Source organism: Ictalurus punctatus, chromosome 17 (genome assembly GCF_001660625.3).
Source record: "Ictalurus punctatus breed USDA103 chromosome 17, Coco_2.0, whole genome shotgun sequence".
Lineage (NCBI taxonomy): Eukaryota > Metazoa > Chordata > Actinopteri > Siluriformes > Ictaluridae > Ictalurus > Ictalurus punctatus.
In genome coordinates this window covers 19,618,227-19,642,315 of record NC_030432.2, presented here as the reverse complement: position 1 = coordinate 19,642,315, position 24,089 = coordinate 19,618,227, and the positions used below count along the sequence as shown (strand labels likewise).

The following is a 24,089-nucleotide window of genomic DNA, read 5'->3' as shown; positions in this document are numbered from 1 at the left end:
CAATTTATATGCCGCTCCAGATGAGGGCCGCACCAGAAACCGTGAGCTGGACAGCTGTCTAAGACCGCGCTCCAGCCAGTGAAGGAGGTGTTTGTCATTACCGTCTTGCGTTAAGGAGATATCCCTAGAGTGTGACCCAAGGCAAGAAACCGGGAACACTCAAATTCTCAGAGCACGTAGGCATCGCCACACGACACTGATTATTCTCGGAGGTTTTGTCCTTGGACGAAACCCCCAACTTCTCAGCCACCACTGAACGGTCTCCTGTGCAATAGGCCCATAAGTGCCAATAGTCTCCCAAGATCCAGCTTTATCTTGCTCAGTGTTAATAGGATTGACCCTATGCATGTTGGGGATAGAAATGCCCTTGTTGTAGTAGAATCCTTCTAACCCCTAGAAAAGTTGTCCACTGCACTGGGGAAAGCATACTTTTCTGAGGTTCAACCTGAGCCCCATGCTCTTCATGTGGGCGAGAACAACATCTTGATGTTGAACCGCCAGTTCCCTGGATCGTGCTATAATTAACCAGTCATCCAAGTAGTTTAATACACGTATGCCCTGGAGTCACAATGGAGCCAGAGTGACATACATGCACTTTGTGAAGGTGCGAGGGGATAAAGCTAGCGATATTTCTATGTGGAAATATGCACCTTTTAGATCTATCGTCACAAACCAGTCCTCAAACTGAATCTGTGGAACGATAAGTTTGGGCGTCAGCATCTTGAACCTGTATGTCCGAAGAGTACACTTCAGATGATGCAGATCTAAAATTGGCTGCATACTCCAATTTTTTGCGGACCAGGAAATAACGGCTGTAAAAACCTCCCTCCCTCAGGGAACGGGGTACATGTTCTATGGCCCCTTTGTCAAGAGGGATCTTACTTCCTGCGCTAATGTCGGGCTCTGGTCTGTGCTGACTACTGTGGTGAGCACACCTCTGAACCGGGGGGGTCGAGCTATAAACTGGACCCGGTAACCTTTTCTATGGATGACAGAACCCATGGAGACACATTTGACAGTAGTTTCCACCCTGCCAGATGGTCTTTTTGTGACGTTAACTATTCCACATTATATTGGAGGGAAAGCATCAGATTTTCATTGCCCTGTGACAGCTCACTGACCAGAAAACACTGAAAACATGGGACTGCCTTGGCTAGGGGAGGCCCTACAGTACCACTGGGGGCTAATTGCCCTAACAAATTCATGTCCCCTGATACGTCCCTCCACGGCCCCTCAGGACCACTCTTCTTTGCCTGCTTGGCCTTTATGACAATTCTCAGATCAGGCCTAGTAGCAGGCCGCGACTGTGGCCGTCCGGTTCCCCTGGCTGTCCGCGGGGGTTGGCGGGCTGCCATACTGGGTCTCCCTCGCACTAGTGCTGGCCTGGGCTCCACTCGTGGATGCCCGGGTGAACTCAAGACAACAGGGAAGGAACTGGTTGAATGCCGCCATATGTCGAGCTCACTCAGCAGGTCTGCTTGGTAGGCCTGCAACACTGTCATTGTCTGCAGTGACCCACAAGCAAGACTACTACCGCATAGGCCCTGCTCACCAGTGCCACGGTGGCCTTACACGGTGGGTGGATAGCACCTCTCTCGATGGAGAGAGGTAGCTCGCAAGTGCCTCCTCCACCTTCAGCATAGCTAAATAGCCATGCCGTTCATTCCCCACAATGGCCAAATAATCCAATATCGTGGGGTTATAAATACGGCTTATGCATGGTTTTCCCCCAGAAGCCTGATATTTTGTCATGCACTTCTGGATGAAAGGGGAGTATCTGCAGTGTGAGGGATTTACTTTCCCTGGGTTGGAAAAGGCTCATCCAGCCTTTGTAATCACTTCAAGCAGCTCTTTATATGCTGCTCTCAGTTTTTAGTACACTCTTCTGGCTCCTCAGAGTCAGAGAGGAATTATTACTATTATTTTTGTGTGTGTGTGTTTTTTCTTCCCCTTTTGACTTTCCATAGCAGAAGGAGGAGTTGCGATGCGAGCTCCAAAATTCCACGGAGAGCCGGACCCGGGAAAGACAGAGCAACAGTTAGAGCAGCGCTCATCTCCGGCTCCTCCTCCGGATCCATAAGAGATCCCTCGAACCTGAGACGGCTAGCTGCCTTGGCAGCGGCCGGCCCAGATCCGTGAGGCTCTGAAACCAAACTCGCTTCAGCTTCCGAGAAGAACGCAAATCGCGAGCCGAGCTGCTTAATGTTGGTATTACCATGCTCAGCCTCTCGAGGCTGCCATAGCATGCTACATCCCTAGACACTTCACCCAGAAAGTGTGCACTATTCCCCGTGATGAAACGGGAGCAAGCCGTAACACACTTCCTGAATTCTCTCTCATATTTTTCTCTCTCACTCATTCCTTTTTTTTCTTCTCTTTTTTTAAAGGGATAGAAAAGTTCTGAGATTTTGAGAAAAGATAGCAAGGAAATTAAGCGTCTTTTTGCTTCTTTACACAAACAACTGACATGCACTCTTTTGCTGAAGATAATAAAGGCTGATGGCGCAGTTCACAGGTGTCATATTTATATCACGCGACGCACTTAATTGCCACGTCACCTGGCATGGCAGGCCTATAAATAAGCATGATTTTACACAAGCTTCAGATGCCAGTCACGTGTGAGAGGTGCTCCCCCATAGTGTTATGCTAAACGCAATGTCGAAATTCCCTTTGAAAGGGAGCATCATGCTGTCTGTGAAGAAGCTGAAGCTTGGGCACCATCGGACCTTCCAACAGGACAATGATCCCAAGCATACCTCAATTTTCACCAAGGCTTGGTTGCAGAAAACATCCTGGAAGATTCTACAGGGCCATCACAGTCACCTGAGTTGAACCCCATAGAAAATCTCTGGTGGGATTTGAAGAAGGCGGTTGCAGCATGCACACCCAGAGATATTACTGAACTGGAGGCCATTGCTCATGAGGAATGGGCTAAGATTCCTCAGGAACGCTTTTTATAAGTTGCATTTTCAGTTGAATTTGGGGAAACCACTTGAAGCATTCATTGTGTTGAACTATTTCAATTGCTTTTGTTTGATTTGTTAATTGCAAACAGCTGAAAGTGTGTTTGTTTGTTTGTTTGTTTGTTTGTTTTACAGATATATATTTAGATATAATAAGTGAATGCAGTGTGTCATGTTACCAAAGAAGTTCTGAAGACTTTCCAGGGTCAGAAAAGTTAAAGTTTTACCTCTGGCTGTTACAAAGCACTAACACTGGAGACTCCTTCCCAAAATGATACATAAACATCTCTTCACAGAAAAGTGATCACTGATTAGACATAATTAGAATCAATTACAATCAACAGTGCTATGGTATAAAGAACTTCTGTATCTGTTCTATATGGGAATGCACTTAATAGTGTTCAGAATAGGACTCACATGAGCCTATACTGTTATAGAAATTCACGTACTATTTAATTTTAATTCACTAATTGATAACAGACATGATCACAAAACAACTTTTACAAAACTTTTGGTTTCGTGGTTAAATAAGATAGTCTGAGGTGACAATGGTAATTAAAGGAGTTGAGCCAGGGACCCATCCACCTCTAGGTTACATGCGATAGTGGGATAAATTACAGTGCAAATAAATTACGATGTTCCTCACAGTATTAACTATATGCTGTTCCACATCTGGGGACTTAAGTTTCTATGCCATAGTTTTGCATATAGCAATGTACTACACATGTACAGAATTTTAGCATAAAACAACCATTTTTCCACTGCATATGTTTAGCAATTTCCCATGGTTTGTTCTCTCCATGTCTCCCTGCTTCTCACCTCTGTTCTCATCACCAGTCATGGTATAGCGTGGGTGGCCGGGCAGAGACCTGTGTGGCCCCAAAAGCAGGCCATCCTTCACCCACTGCACGGTCCCCGAGGCCCTCAACACTTCACACTTCAGCAGAGCCGTGGCTCCAGCCCTCACGGTCACGTTCCTCGGCTCCATCCTGAACGCTTGCTGCCCACACACGCCTGCACAGGGCAAAAGAGAGAGTGATGAGAGAGTGGAAACAACCATAAAATGCATCCTTTCCATCCTGTGAAAGTTGTTTTATAATGAGATTTCAGACATCTCTGGATGTTTTGGTTTGACTTGGCTGCAAGTTCCTACATTAGATTCTATAATTACAACAGCTGCAGTGTCATGTACATGTCAGCTCATTAATTGAGTTCTAATCTAAAACGTGCTGCCACTTGGCTTTATGAGTCAACCAGGAAATGGTGTGCAAATTACCCTTAAAAACATTTCCCAAACTACATAAATTCAGTAGCTCCTTAGACATCCGAATACACTTTAGTACCATTAAATTACTCGTATTAATCATGGTCATGTCTGGTTATGGGAAAGTCTAGCAGGAGGAAATTCAGCTTTGTCCATAGAGAGAAGAAAAAAGCCCATTGCTTTTCTATGAGGAGTGTGAGGATCCACTTATGGCATTACTATCCCTCATCCTAGTGTATGTGTTATTGATAGCAGATTGGAAGCAATTCTGCCGTGCAAATGAGTCAATAAAGTAATTACGGTGAATTAAATGTCTCCTCGGCAGAGAGGAAAGGCCAGGGAAAGAAGGTAGCTTCCTCCCCTGTTTTCCTTCTCACTCAGTGTAGCACCAAGCCAAGATTCACACAGAAGAATGATGGCCGAGTGTCGACGACTCCTAATTCATCAAACGGTGGGCTGTTCCTCACTGATCTGTCTGATATTTCACGACTGTGCAGACTGTAGCTCAAATCCGACATATCCGTCATGAATGCGATTTAAGCCTATAGGCTATACCTCAGACAAAATCTGACAGGGTATACAATAAATACAGCTTCAGACAAGGATTATGACATCTGTCAAAGAAAACTAATAATGCTGGCTAATAATGCTAATACAGTTTTGCCGATGCTTACGGCTAAAGTATTTAATCAAAGTACACTTTTTCATTCTTTTTGAAAGTATCTCTAGGCACTGTTGTGCTACATGTAGTATGTGTTATGTCTCACTATAAATCATGATGAACGTTTTTAAAACCACACCACATCTTTCAGCTACGCTTAGATGCAGTATCTGCGCTTCATTTCTCGCATGTGCTTTAGGCAATGTTTCATTAAATCCTCAAAGAAAGTACAATGAGTATGAGAATAACTCCAAGCAGTTTTCACAAGCATGAAAACGAGGTCACATAATGTTCAAAAGCACAGCTGGGATCTTCTATTTGATCTGTGCTAGTTAGCATGCTAATAAATAATGAAATGTTTGTGGTCTGATATAGCTGGTTGCCAAGCTAAACAAAGTTAAGTTTTTCCATTTTGACTGTTAAATCTCAAATTAGATGGTTATATTTACTCTTGATTTAAGCTGAAAAAGGGAAGAACATGGAAACAGCTAACTAGCTGTTATCACTTTGGGACAAAAGTTTCAAATACAGATACATCCACTGATGTTTACCCCCCAAATACACCCAGAATTATATACAGCATTACTGCTAAAATAGCACATTAATTAAGGTATTCATGCGCTTTACACAGTTTGCTATGATGCTAATACTGATGTAATGCTGGCCATCACCAGTCCGGTCTCTTCCATCCCACAGTTTCTTATAGTGTAAAAGTTCATTTACAGACTGGTATTGAAATATTTGGTGTAAAATTTAATATACAGAGGGGGAAATTAGTATTAAACGTGTCAACATTTTTTTCAGTAAATATATTTCCAATGTGGCTATTCACATGAAAGTTTCATCAGACATTATTAACTCGAGAAATCCACACATATAAAGAAATCCAAACATCGAAGTCCATAAATGTAGTTATGTGTAATAAAGTGGAATGACACAGGAAAAAAGTATTAAACACGCTAACTGAAATGTATTTAATACTTAGTGGAGAAGCCTTTGTTTGTAATGACAGCTTCAAGACGCTTCCTGTATGAGGAAATTAATGGGCCGCAGTATTCAGGTGTGATTTTGTCCAATCTTCTAAACATATTGTCATTAAATCTTGTTCAGTTGGATTCAAGTCAGGTGATTGACTGGGCCAGTTTAACACCTTGATTTTTTTCTCTGAAACCTGAGAGGTTTCTCTGAGAGTTTCCTTTGCTGTATGTTTTGGATCGTTGTCCTGCTGGAAGGTCCACCCACATCTTATCTTCATCATCCTGGTGGATGGCAGCAGATTTTTCTCAAGAATCTCCCGGTAAAGGGCTCCATTCATCATTCCTTCAAGTATTTAAAAGTCTGCCAGTACCATGCGATGGAAAAACAGCCCCACACTATGAAACTTCACTGTTGGTATAGTGTTTTAAGGGTGATGTGCAGAGCCATTTCTTCTCCAAACATGGTGTGTATGGCAGACAAAATTTTTGCTCTCGTCTGACCAGTCTACACTCTCCCAGTATTTCATAGGTGTTGGAGTTGTAGCAAACTTTAAACGAGCTTCAACATGCTTTTCTTTAGTAATGGAGTGGAGTGCCTATTGTTTTCTCTTTGACGATGGCACCTGCTGCCTCCAAGTGTTTCTGTACTTTTTTCTGTGTCATTCCACTTTATTACACATAACTTAATTTATTGACTTGGATCGGGTGCCAACCAGGGTATCCCAAGGAAACCCCAAAGCACTGGGAGAACATTCAAACTCCATGCACACAGAGTGGAGGTAGGAACTGAACCTCCAACCATGTAGGTGAGAGGTCAAACATGCTAACCACTAAGCCACTGTACCCCCTTATGGATCCCTTGCAGACACAGGGAGAACATTTTATGCCACATTTTCTGCAACAAGAGCAATAATATCTCATTAAAGTAATAAGGTTCATACAAGCATAGAATAACATTTCCTGGAGCTTAAATATCTGGTATAATTCTTTTTGTGTTGCTTTTGGCCATCTAAACCAAGCCTAAATAAAAACACTTTCCCTGCCTGGCCCCATAATTATTCATTAGCTGAATGAGACAGCTCTGTTAGCTGTGTGCTTTATTTGCATATATAGTTCAAAGTATGACTTTAGCAGTGTTCTTCAGTTTCATTTTATCAGATCTAACTTTTTACCCCGTAATATTCCATGCAAATGTGATTCTAGTTTACTCATCAGGCCCAATCAATCCATAACACAAAGTTGAAAGCATCTCCCAAGAGTCTTGTGTATTAGAAAGGCCTTTAAACCAGCAATCACCAGTGCACGTAGGCCCGCTTGGCTGCACTCGGAGGCCTCGGCACCGTCACATCAAGGCCGCATCAGTCACCTCACGTCAGACTGGAAGGGCGCTATCGGACTCGAGCGACAAGGCGGAAAACACATTAGCATAATGTTTACATAAATGAATACGTAAACACGGCCGTGAGATAATCAGCGTGGCGAGTTTAAATGTTCACATCACGATGCTTCTCCCCTTGGCTGCTCGAGAAGAAGAAATATGAGAGGAAAGACGTGTCAAATCCTTGCCAGGCTCTGATTCCCAATTCCCGACGCGCTGCTTTGACATCTTATTTGAGAAAGATAATGACATGAGATTAAGTTGTTTGGTGGAATCTGACTTTCAATCTGAGCTGGGTGCCGCATGAATATGGGTTCAGAATGGAGACTGTTACCCCTAATACAATGTACGACATCTTATTACCCTCAGGCTATTGAGGTCTAAATATGTATCACATGTACTCGTAATAATCACCATTGTATGCCTGCTAAAAGACTCAGCAAAGGTTAGTGATTAACTTCATTTAGAATGATTCTGAATACTGACAGTGGTCTTATCATGAGTATTAACTGAGCACTCGTCCTCTAAATAAAGATGACATTTTGAGCACTTCAAGGTACACATGTCTAAATGTGGATACTAAGTGTGTTATCTCTCTAATTAATGTCTTTGTTCTGCAATATATTTTCCCAACAGTTGTCAAAAGTACCATTAATTTGTGGTATTGACGTGACTGTGTTGTGGTCTGTCTGAAGCTTGCAGCGAGAAACTGCGTATTAGAACATGGAGTGGCCTAATTAAAATAGACTTTGCTGATCAAACAGCATTACAGACTGACATACTGTCATAAAGTGGTTTCATTTTGCACAGCATTAATTCAAGAGCTGCATCCCCCGTTGCTAACCTCTGATCAACTGAAGTTACAGACTAAACAGCACTTCGATTTCCCACAACAAACACGTTACAACCCAAACATTTCAAATGTACTGTCAAGCATTAGTCTATAATGAGTGTGTTTACCAAAACTAACTAGATCTTTCTCAGAAGAGCAGCCTACATTGCAGGATTAGACATTTATTCATTTTACATTTATTCATTTAGCAGATGCTTTTATCCAAAGCGACATTAGCATGTGTTCTTTAATGCTAGATAGGTTTAACATGCTTATTAGTGTCATTAGCATGCTATTTGTGATGTGTGTCATACAGTAGGTTTAAAATATTCATTTCTCTGTCACATCACACTCTATCCGTTCTTCTTCGAGCAACTCTAGATTGATCGCTGCCCGATTTGCATAGCCCAGATATGCTGAACATCCTGTAAAGCTGATGTTCGTTTGCATCGCTTGTTCACCATTTTTCTCAGTATAAAAATAGAGCTGCATGTATTAGCGATGCAGCTGGGCTCTCTCATCAGCGAGATTGTTGCAGAGAATTGACAATCAATCCACAGGAAATGAAAATGATAATCTACTTCTACAGTCTATCTTACAATCTCTGTGCTAGTAAAGAACAGCGTTGGCTTGGAACCATCCAGCTGAGCCAACATGCAATGCTAAAAGAGCCTAAAACAAGCAGCTATTTTTGTTCTTTGTCAGTTCTAAAGGTTACTCATGCCATTCAAATAAATGAGACAAAATGGTATTTATGTGCATAAGAGCTATCATAGTACTTTCTGTACAGGTACCAAAGTTCACACCCGACAAATGTAATTATGTTGTTTGGCGTAGCATAGCAGCACAAAGGCACCACGCTATGTGTTCCCTCATGGCCTTCAAAACACCATGCGTGACTGTGCTAAAGTAGGTGGCAGGTGCATTATGGTGAATCGCCAGCAGCACAATTGTGAGGTAAAACCATGCAGAGGAAGGTGAATAGGAGCAACCTAGAGCCTGGACACAAAGATCCCACACCTCAGGAGTTATGGGTATGCTCTGCAGCATTCCTGAATCAAGCTAAACACACTGATTGTATTCAGGAAGCCAAAAGAGGTTTGTCAAGTTGTAAACAACTTTGATTTGTTCTTGCATTTATCTATAATCTGCTGCGTTTATGAGTCTGTGTTTATTAGAATTAAGCTATGGTTCAATTCAAAGCCACTTTTGATGTGATTTTAATGGAGAAATTTTACACAATTACAAGTAGCATATATTACAGTAGTGTAAGCTACTGATTCATTATTTATCTCACTGGTCAAGTGTGATTTAAATTTGTGTAAAGCTGTAGAATTATTTATTTGTTTGTTGTATATAGGTTAAACTATAAGCCTATACTATGTATTATTATTTTTTTTTTATTTAATAAAATCTACTGTACAAGTTCAAAATATTTCTTTCTATAATAAACCAAATAAGCCAAATAGTCAACACAGGCATAAAATCTATATTAATATCATGACTGTGTGTCATTTCAGATGTTTTTTTTCTCTCTCTCTCTCTTTAATAAATAAAGAAATGTCAGCATTATCAAACTGTTATGGTATAAGGGGAATCACAAAATTGTACCATTAAAAAATTCTAATTGTTTCCACTACAAATACCATTACAAACCATTAGCTATCCATTAACACCATTACCATCACTTTTATTGGTCTTTAAATGGTATCCACTAGAAATAAAATGCCACCAGCAGAAAGGAACAAATTACCATTAGAGACCCACAGGGTCCATTACAGTTTCCATGAAAACCTATACAATTCCCATTATAACCATTACAAATTCTCTGAGGGTTTCTATTGTTTTTTCAGTAGGGTAATCATTGATTATTTTCCTACAACAGCAAATCCTGTCTTGTTTTATTCCGTACCTAATTTATTTGGATACAGGTCAATGCATGTATATTTAGTTAACATTTAAATAAATGTGTTAATATACAGGAGGGCATGGTGGTTAGCACGTCTGCCTCACACCTCTTGGTTTGGGGGTTTGATTCCCGTCTCCGCCCCTTGCTTTGGGGGCTCCTCCGGGTACTTCGGTTTCCTCCCCCAGTCCAAAGACATATGTTGTAGGCTGACTGGCATTTCCAAATTGTTTGTTGTGCGTGATTATGCCCTCTGATGGGTTGCCCCAAACTCCCTGGGATAGGCTCCAGGATCCCTGTTTAGGATAAACGGTACAGAAAATGGATGGATGGTAACAAATTTTGTTACTTTGTTAACATTACTTATCATATATTTAATGTGAAGTTCATGATTTGTTCATGGTAATTAATTCAGTAAAAATGCTAGCTAAAGGAAACAATTTAAAGAGTTTTTTTTTTAATTAAACATTAATTATTAATAACTATGTATTTAATTATTAATTAATTAAACCAAAATTTGATTACCCACCAGTCAGAAATGTGACCAATAATAATAATAATAATAATAATAATAATAATAATAATAATAATAATAATAATAATAATATTTAAAAATGTATATTTTCATTAAGATTTCTAAAATAATTTTGTAAAAGACATACAGTTTTTGCCATAGGACTTCCAGTGAATAAAATTCATGTACACACACCACTGAGGGAAAAATTGGATTATATGGCTTATCTCATTAAGAATGCATTTGTAAGTGAAACCATGTTTTGTTCGTGAAACCCCGACTTGAAGTGTGTCTGAATATTCTGTTCACATAACATTAGTATCTCATAGCCACATTTTTCATTCAAATTGTAACATTTCCTCACTTATGATGCAGAGGTAATTGCGGTCACGTGTTAATGACTGACACTTGATATTGATTCAATTAGTAGTGTGATGTATCCTCACTTGTGCTTTCACAGAAAACAGAAAATCTGTCATGAGAAGAATGATCACAGAGTAGGGAGGTTTAATAAGGTCACTAGAAAGGAGTAAATAAATTGTATGTTAAGAAAGACATGTGGAAATCTTTCCAATTAGTAAATGCGTTACAGATTACATTGTTGAGATGCAAATTCTGTCAACTGTGTCAATTGTGTGCTCTCTGGAATATTAAAATCATGTCTTAAACAGTAATAAACCAGTTCTTTGTCCTGGAATCAGACTTTTGAACCCTTCCAAAAGTGGTCCAGAAGTATTCTTACTTCCTGTTAATCATATGTATTTAGATATGGTGCAGCACTCCTGTGAAAGAGGGTGTGTATGTAAAAGTAGTCTGATCTGAGTGGGTTTGCAGTCAATGTTTTCAGAAGCATTAAATTGCGAAAGTCTTATAGGCATAATGCTGTTGCAAAAACAAGTGCTATGTGCCTGAACTGTAGCCCTCAGGCGGTACTTATAGAAGCTAATTTACAAGAAGCTTGCTATATTGGATGGAGTGTGTGCTACCTGCCGAACACTGTCTGACTCATCTGAGTGAGCAATGACCCATTTTTACATTTTTATTCTTCCGGCAGAAACTTTTATCTGAAGCGACTTACAATTAAGATGAAACTGATCTCAAGTGAAATCGGAACATATTTGAATAAGCGGTTGGATTTCATTCAATTTGGGAAGTCATAAGAAAAGTTACAAACACAAACCCTGCTTCTAACTCCAACCTTTATACCTTATTATGCAAACTGAGCTGTAAAAGGTTGTTTCCTCACCAGCCTCTTTATTTTCTCTCTGGAACTTAAGACAAAATTCAGCTTGTTATGATATCGAGAAATCAGAAAGCCTTCCACTTGCCCTCAGGTTTTAGTTTCCATGATGCATACAGTGAGAAATTAACCAGAATGTTCCTGAAAACCAAAAATGTACACACACATATGTGTGTGTGTGTGTGTGTGTGTGTATGTGTGTGTGTGTGTGTGTGTGTGTGTGTGTGTGTGTGTGTGTACATTTTTTTTTTGGTTTTCAGGAACATTCTGGTTAATTTCTCACTGTATGCTTCATGGAAACTGTAAAAATCTGATATATATGTTGGGCAGGAGTGTGTGTATGTGAGTGTATATGTATGTATGTATGAATGTATATATATATATATTCTAAGCCATAGAATATCCTGTCATCAAAGTTAATGTATTATCAGATCACAGAGAATCAGCTCTTGTAATTTGTAGATAAAATGTTATCTCCGCTGAAGTCATAACACTCCGATATGCAATCATGCACTAATTTCAAGACACAATATACATTTTTATTTCTAAATATTAATTGATTAAAATCTAAGTACTTAAATGACATCTGAAAAAAAAAAATCTAAACACGAACAAACAAACAAAAACACTATACTACGTAATCAAATTCCTGTATTGAATATATATATATATATATATATATATATATATATATATATATATATATATAAGGCTAAAAATATATATATTTTTAGTGGGCAGATCATGCATTATCTCTTCATACCAGTGGCCAAAAAATTTTATTTGCGCCTCTTTTGGGGGTGCCCATGTTCAGCATTTAATTTTTTTTGTGATGTCACACTCCACAGTAGTGGTTAATGGCTCATATGAAAGTAAACACTCAGGGCTTGCAGTTTTTCATAAGTATTTCTCTCTTCTTTTTTTTTTACCTATCCTACTAGGTTTAAATGTTATCATTTTATTGTGTGTTTTTATTTTACGGTGTTTTACTATCAAAAAAGCTTTTGTTGTACTGTCTGTTTTATCTTTGTACCAATGTTATTGTGGAGAGTATGAATTGTTTGCCCAGCAGCAGGCTCACACCCCTCCCCTAGCTCACCAGCAGCTAAACACAGAGTCATGACTAATCTTACCGCCTTGCGGAGATAAAATAATTTATTTGTTAATACTAATTAAAAATGTAAAATAATGTAAAATAAGTTGTCTGTCAGATGCAAATACTGAATGGAATTCCAGTGTACTGCTAGAAATGGTTTTAAATTATTAAAATAAATTTGTGCCAGCGCCACATCTACAGCTGTCTGGCATCTACCCAAATTTCATGATCATGTTGGACTTCTCAATTTATTTGTACAGATTGTATTATTTTATTTAATATAGTTCCTGGCTTGAAATGAATTGCTGGCAAGGTGTGAAAGTAATATATTATCTATAAATATAATGAATATGAATAATATTGATGTGTGTCCTTACCTTGTAATTTCAGGAGCAGAAGAATAATGCTGACAATCGATGACAACACAGCCATCTCATCCAATCACAGTCTAGCTATCCTGTAACACACAATGTTGTATGCCAACAAACAAAGAATGAGATTTAGCAGCAGGCAGTATACAGGTTTCTGCAAATTCCGGAAAGTTTATGTGTGTGTGTCCTAACCCTTATCTTTCACCTTTAAAGAATAAATGTTAAGGAGCTCCGCGGAATAAGATCAGGTAATGAGATCGAGTGTTTTTCCAAGCAAACGTGTCTACCAGTGTGTGTCAGTCACTCCCTCGGGCATCGTGACCATTACAAGCCTCTTCATACTCCTCCAGTCTCGCCTCCTACAGCTTCATTTCAGCCTGAGCTAATAAAGCATGGATTTCAGGTCAATCGCTTCACATTACCAAGCACCATGGAACAAATAATAGTGATTTACTTAATTAAAAACCAAACATTCTGCCGTCTAAATAAACAGGAGAAGTACGCTTTAGCTCTTTGAGGCATTTCCCACTGTCTATTAGTCGCACTTCATCAGGCTTTGATGAGAATTAGCTCACTGTCAGATATTCCCATGCCAATAAACAGTGCCAGGCACTTTTTTTTTGCTACTCATGTCATGAAGCCTCTATTTTCTCAAATTTCTCTCCATATCTATCTCTCCCTCATGGTTTCTCTCTAATCACCTACTGTGTGATCTCTGAAACAAACCTAAACAACAGCTTTCAATGCCATAACACTAAGTCAAATCCCAAATGCTGTCTACGACAAGGAGTTGCAATTTAACCTGAAAGAAGCAGCAGGCACCATGCTACAGTGGCCCATAAGTGCAAAACACATTAACAAACCATCAAGGTGACAACAAATCGGACAACACAGGAGTAAAATGAAAATAAAAGCACAACAGCAAATCAAAAAACACAACTTCACTAAAAACACAACAGCAAAACCAAAAACACAACAGCAAAAAACACAACAACTTCACTAAAAGCACAACAGCAAATCAGAACACACAACAGAAAATCCAAAAACACAATCCAAAACACAACAGCAAATCCAAAAACACAGCAGCAAAACTGAAAAAAAAAAAAACAAATATAACAACAACTATATCAACTTAGTGCTAAACACAAAACACAACAGCAAATATAAAATACATCAACAGCATTTACTCAGGATGGTCCTTATTGAATATCACATGCTTGTTGCTGATTGGACATGGCATATGACTATAACAAGTAATTCTGTAGTTAGCCTGGAAAAATTATTATAATGTGAAAATACTTATGTTACTATAGTATTGAATAATTCTTTCTTCTGAATAACCCACTTCCTGGGGCAACTTTTTAGTCTCAAATTATTCATGCTAAATAATGCAGTGCACCATGTGAATGCCCCTGATAAAAATAAGCACAAATAAGAGCTTCAGTAAATTCATTTAGGCTCATATTTCCTCTTACTGTAAACATCCTCCAGATCTCCAATTTCTGTGATCTCTATAAGCCTGACATGCGATCAGCAATGAGATTATAATGTTTAATAAGGACCCTTTCTGTTCCCTTTCAAAGGGAACTCAACAGTGCGTGAGCTTCACACTGTGGGAAGTGCCCTTGAGCATCACCAGTATCTGACGTCTGTGTGAAATCACACCTATGTATAGGCCTGCCGTGGTCAGGTGATGTGGCATTTCGCATGTTGCGTGATTATAAAACGGCACCTGTAAACCACGTCATCAGCCCTATTGTCATATTGCAGCAAACCAGTGATTACATTTCCCATCCTGCACTGCGGCCTACAAACATGGCCACCATGGGCCACAATTCCCAGAACACTCACTTTCATTCTACTCATGCACATCTGCATCCAATCTCACACACAATCACACCACACATAAAAGAGACTGTTTGAACACCAAGTCTTTGCGAAGTATACGCTCAGTTGTCTTCTGTTTCTGTCATTACCAAGCCTTGATACAGTGTTTGTTTATTCTGGTTTTGCTCACATTTACGACCTTGTCCCTTTGGCTTGGCTAATTTGGACTGTTTGCCTGATAGATTGACCCTTGCCTGCCTATGTACCGGGATTTCTGCCTGATCCTTTGAACTTATTGGACTTGTTGTTGTTTCATTAAACTGCCATACCTGCATATGCTTCTGTCTGCACCTCTGTTCCTTTGCAAAGAAAAGAAACGTATGAGCCAGAGAGACTTCAGGAAGTGTGTTACTCTTTGTTCCCATTTTATTATGGAGGGGGATGGACACACTTTCTGTGTGAGGTGTCTGGGGATGGAGCATATTGCAGTGGCCCTTGAGATGGCTGACCGCCTGCATTGTGAACGCTTCACAATCAGGCCCTTTTTTCCAGAAGTGCATGACGAAATATCGTGATTCTGGGGAACACCGTACACCAGCCGTATTTATAACCCCAATGTTGCATTATTCGGCCGTTCTGAGGAATGAACAGTACAGGTATATGGCTATGCTGAAGGTGGAGGAGGGATCAATGGTAGGGAATTTACGGGGGACGGCTTTGCCATCCAAGCCATGTAAGGCCACCTCAGTGTTGGTTAGAAAAGCGTATGCAGCAGTTCGTCTCGCTTGTGGGTCACTGCATACTATGGCAGCATTTCAGGCCTACCGAGCAGACGTACTGAGTGAGCTTGACAGCGGGGAGGTAAATGGGCCCGAGGCAGTGGTGGAGTTTCGCCACACCGTGGATTCACTAGTCACACGTCACTCTGGCACTTTGGCAGAGAGGCAACCTCAGGGATGGGAGATAAGGATAAGGTCTCCCTGCTGTATGCTCCTGTTGAACCTTCTGGCCTGTTTATCGGTGCGGGTGACGCTAGTGCTGACATGTTTTCCAAGGAGAAACAGCAAATTGTGTTGTTCAGCCAGTTCCTTCCCCATTGTGTCGAGGTCAACAAGTGCGAGGGAGGCACAGAAGGGTGCTTCTTACAGCTGTTATTTCCTGGTCCACAAAAAAAGATGGAAGTATGCAGCCAATTTTAGATCTGCGTCATCTGAACCGTACTCTTCAGACATACAGGTTCAAGATGTTGATGCTCAAACTTATCATTCCTGAGATTCAGTTTGAGGACTGGTTTGTGACAATAGATCTTAAAGACGTAAATTTCCACATAGAAATATTGCCCAGTCACAGAAGTTCCTGAGGTTCACATTTGGAGGTAATGCATAGCAATATCAGGTTCTTCCCTTCGGTGTAGCTTTAGCCCCTCGCATCTGCACGAAGTGCATGGATGCCACTCTGGCTCCCTTGTGACTCCAGGGCATCCATGCACTTAAGTACCTGGACAACCGGTTCATTCTAGTACAATCCAGGAAGTTGGCGATTCAACATCAAGATGTTGTTCTTGTCTACATGAGGAGCTTGGGGCTCAGGTTGAACCACAAGAAAAGTATGCTTTCTCCAATGCAGAGGACAGCTTTTCTACTATGAAGAGGGAATTTCTATCTCCAACACACGTAGGGTCAATTCGATCAACATTGAGCAATATAAAGATGGGTCTGGGAATCCCCTCCAGTCTCTACAAAAAACTGTTGGGGCTTAGGGCAGCAGCAGCCGACGTCATACCATTGAGATTATTGCACATAATCTGAGGACGAAACTACTGAGTGTGATCAGTGTCACCTGGCGATGCCTATGTGCTCTGAGAATTTGGAGGTGTCCTTGGTTCCTAGCCTTGGGTCACACTCTCAGGGCGTGTCCTCATGGTAATGACAGATGCCTCCCTCCTGGGCTGGGGCGCGGTCTTAGATGTCTGTCCAGCTAACAGTCTCTGGAGTGGCCCTCGTCTAAAGTGGCTTATAAATCACCTACAAATGCGGGCCGTATTTCTAGCACTGAAATTCTTTCTTCACCTGTGGAGGCTCCATCCACAGGTGGTGGAGTCTGTATGGGGGATACTTGCATGGCTTTGTCTTACTGGGGCATGCCTGTGAAGTGTGTCTTTGCTTCAGATAATAGAGGCTGATGACGTGGTTTACAGGCACCGTTTTATAATCACGCATCGCACGAAATTCCACATCACCTGACTATGGCAGGTATGATTTCCCACAAAGCTCATACAGTGTCTTGTTCCCTTCTCAGGGAGCAGGGTTACATGCGTAACCCAAATCCCAGACGTTTTGAGTTAATGCTGATATGGTTCTGATTCTTGCTGTTGTGTTTTGGCTTTGCTGTTGTATTTTTAAATTTGCGGTTATGTTGTTGTTTGTTTTTTTTTGCTGTTGCGTTTTTTTAATTTGTTGTTGTTTTTTCAAATTTGCTGTTATATTTTTGGTTTTGCTCTTGTGTTTTTGCTAATGCGATTTTGGTTTTGTTGATTCTTTTTGATTTGCTGTTACATTTTCATTTTGTTATTGTGTGTTTTGTTTTTGCCTTACTGGCCAAAATATCATGCAGATTCGGACAAACTTCCATGCAACACTAGACACAAACACCGAAACAACAACCAGCCGTATTACTGCTGAAATTATACAGTAACTGATGGATGACTTTGAATCTAGCCCAAGACACCAGCAGTCGGTTTTTATATGAGGGTTTTCTCTTCATAGCCTCAGAATTGAAATATGTCTGTGGCTATGAGAATATCCATCAGTCCTGGCAGATAAAGCTCTGCAGCGCTCTAATCTGTTTAGATCCAGGCCTGCTGTGTCAATATGCTTTCCACACGCTATCGAAGATGGCAGCACATGCTGCGACAACCGCACTGCCTACGCGCCGCACGTTTCCCTTCCATAATCGTTTCTGACCTTGCCTCTCTCTCTAAGCATTTCAGAAAGGGGAAAGTTTGATTTGAAATTTGATTCGTCAATGCAACTTTCTGGTCAGCCAAGGGGAGAGGATGCAGACCGTGACCCTGTTAGGTGAATTTTAATGGCTTCTTTCATAACTCCCTCCAACGGCTCAGCACTCTCTGGCCTTAGCCTATTTGATGTGAAAGGCCCATGAAATCAACCGATGTCCAGGAAATGAACGCTTCACTCAGAGCCACTCCTGAGCTATGCAGATTGGAACACACATATCAATACATGCTCAAAATTCCTGTTTTGCTTTGATTATATACAGTGCATGGTATTTCCATTTTCTTTGAGTGAGCTGGATGAAGTGAAGTGCTGTAAAATTCAAGAATTTCTGTTTGGGAACTAATAATTGCCCTAAAATTATTGCAAGTGTACTGAACCAAATAAAGCAAAAGTAACATATGTATGTGTGAAAAGCTTGCATTTACTTATGACACAATGGGAACAAAGGAAGTCAATTTATACCAATAAACTGCATAAATAAACATATGCAAACTTGATAACAACCACGAAAACAATGTACAAGATGATTCATCCACACAAGTGAATATATTCCTAGGGCATAAGATAACATCTTTAACACGAGCAAAATAGTATGTGTTGTCCATTTGGTGTGTTTGCAGTTTGGGCGACTTCCACCTAAGGTGCAAAATACAGCATGGAAGCAGTGGAAATACAGTGCGTTCCAGTAATATTGGCGTCCTTGGTAAATATGAGCAAAGAAGGCAGTGGAAAATTGTCTTTATTGTTTAAACTTTTGATATTTTGTTTAAAAAAATCACAGAACTACAAGTGCAAACACAACACAGGTTTATAAAAAAAATCTTTGTTGAATTTAGGTGTGCAACAATTATTGGCACCCCTATGAATTCATATGAGAAAAATATATTTGAGGTATATTCCCATTGATATTGATTTTTATTTTATTTTTTAGTACACCTGGGTACCTAGGAACATTGTTCAACCATGACTTCCTGTTTCACAGGGGTATAAATATGAGGTAACACATAGGTCAAATTCCCTTAGTCATTCATAACAATGGGTAAGACCAAGGAATATAGATAATGGTGCACAGTAAAAGGTTGTTGAGTTTCACAAAATGGGAAGTGGCTATAAGAATATAGCAAACGCATTGACAAAATTACAACATCAGGGCAATAATTAAGAAGTTCCAGTCAACTGGAAATAAGGATATTTCATACCATACACATTTTCAACATGACGTCATTCCCACAGATACTCTTTACTTATTCTATAAATTGCCCACTTTGAAATAGATACAGTAAATTCATCATAAAGATACAGTAAGTACACTTCCAACAAAGTAAATATAAAGGTGAGTAACTTACAATAAGACAAAAAGTATCAAAATGATCATTTCTCCTTTATATAATATACTATTGTTGCTTTCAGTAAGATTTATGGAATGCATGTGCATGTATTATGAAGGCCCATTGTAGGTAACCTTCAAAAAAGTGTTACCAGACCTATTTTTATATCAATAGTATATAATCGTTTTCATAAATGATGAAATAACAGCTCTTCTTAGACTTCTAAGGGCTTCTTAAAATTCTACAGTAGAAAGACATGGTACAAGTACAAGGTTGAACCAGACATAACCGTCCTTGGTTTAAATCAAGAAAAGTTACTGTGCTTTCTGTTGCACTTTTCAATGTATTCGAATCATCAAGATTTTCATTCAAGTCTTCCTACTTTCCTAAACATACCCAATCCCCCCTCCTAACACACACCTGTTGCATGAGTCAACTCAGATCTGACAGAGAGAAAAGGAAACAACAAAGCGATGATGATAGAGGCCTTCTTTCAGTTTCACATCACCTCACTCTGACTGAGTCTTCTGAGAGATACAGAGAGAAACACTGTTCCCAGAGAAGAAAGAAAGGAAGTAAAGCAAAGCTGGTAGATTTGCATGAGAGTGAGTGGAGCTCACCTTTATTTGAAGTGGTGCGACTCGTTACTCATCGCTTGGTGTAAAGAGCACTCTCCGACTCTGATAGTGAAGACACATTGAGTCTACAACGTTCACACCCCTTCTCCCTGACAGCTCCAAAATGACACGGGGGTGGCAAGGAATGAGGGAGGGATGTGAAAGGGGGAGGAAAAGAAATTACAAGAAAAGTGCTGATGTTAAGAAAAAGATCAAGAAACCACTGGAACATGATGCTGCAGCTCTTCGCAGGTCATTGCCCTCCCCTGCTTTTAATGGTATGCCTCTTTACAGTCACGGTTTGGTGTGATTGTGTGATATCCTTTTTTCTGTATATTGCTGTGATCTATTAACATTTTCTTTACTGTTTGGATTAACAGGTTTGCTTGGGTTTACAGATTAAATTTTAGTCATTTGGAAGACTCTTTTATTCTAAAATGTTAGGCAGAATCCAAAAAAAAAAAAAAAAAAATGCAAATAACTGAGCAGTTGCAGGTTAATGGCCTTCCTCAAGGCCCCAACAGTGCTGGCTAAGACATCAGAATCTCATCTGAATACTAAATGACTCGGTTTGAGCATAAAGCACACTGCTTAGGCTAGAGGAACCATTTTCTTTCATACCTTAATGTGGTGGTGCACTTAGATACACTATACAGGCAAACGTTTTAGTCACATGCAAAGAAATGCTGGAGAGCAAAGATGCCTTCAAAATAATGAAATTAAACGTTTCTACATTTAAGATAAAATACAGTAAAGGGCAGTAAACAGTAGTAAATGAAACAAAGTCAATATTTGATGGTTAAAAATAATAGTCCCCGGTACAATTTGTGCAGTTTTATAAGGAAATGAGCTGTAAGTTTTATTGAGCATCTTGCAGCACAAGCCAAGGTTCTTCTGGAGACATTGACTGTCGCACTTGCTTCTTATTTTTTGCAACAAAACCCAGCAGCCTTCATTGTGTTTTTTTGTCTGAAAAGTGGTCTCTTACCTAATATTCTGGTTTCTTTGCTAACATACAAACATTTTTCTGTAACATTTAATTTTGTGCTAGAAAACTACTGTTTGGGAATCTAAAGTGTTTTTGCACTTTATAATATAGGAGTCATAAAATACAAATCTATAACAAAGTTTGGAAAAACAAAGTAAAAAATTAGGGTGCCTAAAACTTTTGCACAGTACTGTATGTGGGCACCTGACCATCACACCCATATGAGTTCCTTCCCCAAACTGATTTCACAAAGTTGAAAGCACACAATTGACTTGCGTGTAGATATTGGTATCCTGCAGCATCCATAAGTACGTGGTTTACTGATGATGGTGTGGAAGAATTTGAGTGACCTGCACAGAGCCCTAACCTCAACCCCACTAAACACATTTGGGATGAATTGGAATGCCGATTGCACCCCAGTCCTTTTTCTCCAGCATCAGTGCCCAAAGTCAGCAATGTTCTTATGGTGGAATGAGCACAAATCCTCACAACCACACTCCAAAATTTAGGGGATAGGGGTAGGGGTCTCAATTTAATATTAATGCCCATGGTTTTGTTAAGGGATGTTCAACAAGCATGTTTGGCCATATAGTATAGGAAGAAGTCCGCACAGCCTTTGCTGTATATTCCAGATTTCTTCACCAAACTGGATGAAAAGCAGGTTTGTTCAGGTGGCTTCTATATTACTTGTTCACAGTGATGTGCCTAGGGCAATTGATCTTAGACAATCCACCTACTAGTTGCACCTTTCAACTCCAGGGTTTGATTCTGAGCTTAGGTTACTGTCTGAGTAGTCTTAGATTTACATTTACATTTATTTATTTAGCAGACACTTTTATCCAAACGACTTACAAATGAGAAAATACAAGCCAAGCGATATCAAGCGGAGAACAATACAAGTAGTTCTACCGTACAAGATCCATTAACTGAGTTCCAGAAGAGGCAAAGTGCGCAGAGTAGAGGTGTAAGTGGCAGAGTAATTTTTTATTTTTATTTTTATTTTTTTTTATGGGTTGGTTAGGTGTTAACGGAAGAGGTGGGTCTTTAGCTGTTTTTTGAAGATAGTGACAGATTCTGCGGTCTGAATTGATGTTGGAAATTCATTCTACCACTGAGGAACACTTAGTCTGAAGGTTCTTGAAAGGGACCTTGATCCATGCTAAGTAGCTCTTGCATGTTTCCACATGTCCACATGGGTTTCCTTCATGTTTCCTAGTTTCCTCCCATTCCAGTAGGTGCATTGTGAGAGTGTGTGCATATTAATGTGCATTGAGATAAACTGACTTCGCATCCAGGATGTATTCCTGCCTCACACTCAGTGATCCCAGGATAGGCTCCAGATCCACTGGTGCCCTGACCAGGAAAAGCACTTACTGAAGATGAATGAACAATGTTTGTTATTTTTGCCTTTGATATTTACTTCTTCACAGATTACAATTCAGGCAGTTCGTAGACAGTGCTTCGTGGTTAAGTGTGCTATTTAAGGACACAACAGTGCCACTCAGGCAACCCTGGCATTTAAACACAACTTCCTAGTCACGAACACACGGAAAAGAAACAAGGATATTTTGTTAATGCATTAAGGCTTCCAAAGCATTCTTTGTACTGGCCCTCAGGTTGTAGAATGAACTTCCTCTGGCTCTCACAATACAAACACTGAAGATTTACCTCTTCACCAAGCACTTAAATGAGCACTTTAAAAACACTCTACTTGTACTATTTTAATTGCTTATTGAAATAACTTTATTCTAACAGGCCTTAATCTTGATAGTATGGCTTGATAGCGGCATCTTCAAAATGCTGTAAATGTATAGAATTTTGAACACAGAACCATAACCACTGACAATAACTGCCATTTTGACTATACATATCTTGCTAGTCTTGCAAAACCAATGGCTGGTGCAGTACTTATTGTATTTTTTTCCAATTTTCTCTACTCTGCAAAGCTCCCTCACAAGCCCCACAAGTGCAACAGGCAAGGTACACGAGGTGAAGTCTGTAACAAAGAGCTCGAGACAAACAAGTGATGCTTTAGTGGTTTTTAATAAAATACTCAGGATAAAACTGTTTACAAGAAGCAGGTGAGCATGAACATGAACAAAACAAGAACATAACACTAGAAATCAAAGTCTTTAAACTAGAACGTGGCAGACGAGGAGAATCTTATCAATTTGAACAATGCCTGAATTTGAATTAGATGAAAGATTAACATATTATTGAAACACAGACAAATAACACAAAGTACATGACTTACTGGGAATGTGTGCAGAGTGAGTATTTAAAGAGTTCTTAACTGATTGGGAACAGGCTGCAAGTGTTACTATTCAGGCAAGCAAGACAGGGTGCCAGTCACCTGCACCCAGAACAAGGGTGAGGCAGTTGTAGAGGCATGCTGGCAAATGGAGTTAAGGCCCTTTCACACCGAGCGGGACACGATAAAGCAAAGCAAAATGCCGATGAACAATGCTTTCACACTGAACGCGAAATGACTGATTGCCTTCAGCTAATTCATGAACGCGTGATAGTTGGTGCTGACCGAGAATGCATTTTACTCCTGCACACTAGGTGGCACAACCCACTATTCAGCTGAACGGCCTATGTCTTTAACCAGTGAGAAGAAGAATCACTTTAATGTTGGTCTATAGCACCGTAAGGCACACAAACTGTTAAGAAGCATAGAAAAAATGTTTTTGTAGTCGCTGTGACTTTTATAAAAAAAAATTCTTTGTACTCAAACACCAATGATAACAAGAACTCAACATACATTCTCTTCTCTCTTCCGGAATACATTTCTTTGGTGTTTACACTGGATATTAAAACAGCTTTCTATGCTATGGCACCACCAATCTCGCCCTTTTGTTCAACAGCAGCTCTCCAGGTGATCTAAAGATCAAATCTAATTGGATGGCCCATTTCATCATGGCAGCAGAGAAAAAAATCGACACACTGATTGCTTTGTTGCACCACGATGGATCGTGCCAGGTGTAAGGATCTGTTGTTTGAATTCAAGAGCATCATTGCATCATACATTCATGTCGCTTAATCACACTCGGTGTCAAAGGCCCTTTACAGGAGACCCTCTCCTAGGAGCCAAACCTGAGGTGATGAAA

The 24,089-nt window shown here is 39.9% G+C and overlaps 1 protein-coding gene across 2 annotated transcripts in view; it reads right to left on the bottom strand.

Moving 5' to 3' along the window:
- nphs1 (NPHS1 adhesion molecule, nephrin) overlaps positions 1-20,104 on the bottom strand; it is a 160,330-nt gene extending 140,226 nt beyond the window's left edge. Inside the window, exons 1-3 of one of the 2 annotated variants that reach the window (XM_017491282.3) lie at positions 19,995-20,104; positions 13,209-13,288; positions 3,783-3,977 (exon numbers count right to left, since the gene is read on the bottom strand). In XM_017491282.3, the coding sequence (XP_017346771.1) occupies positions 3,783-3,977; positions 13,209-13,263 (250 nt within the window). In that variant the 5' untranslated portion in view covers positions 13,264-13,288; positions 19,995-20,104. The remainder of the gene's footprint in view (positions 1-3,782; positions 3,978-13,208; positions 13,289-19,994) is intronic. The other variant, XM_017491280.3, reaches the window with a different exon arrangement.
- Between the last annotated feature and the right edge of the window lie 3,985 nt (positions 20,105-24,089).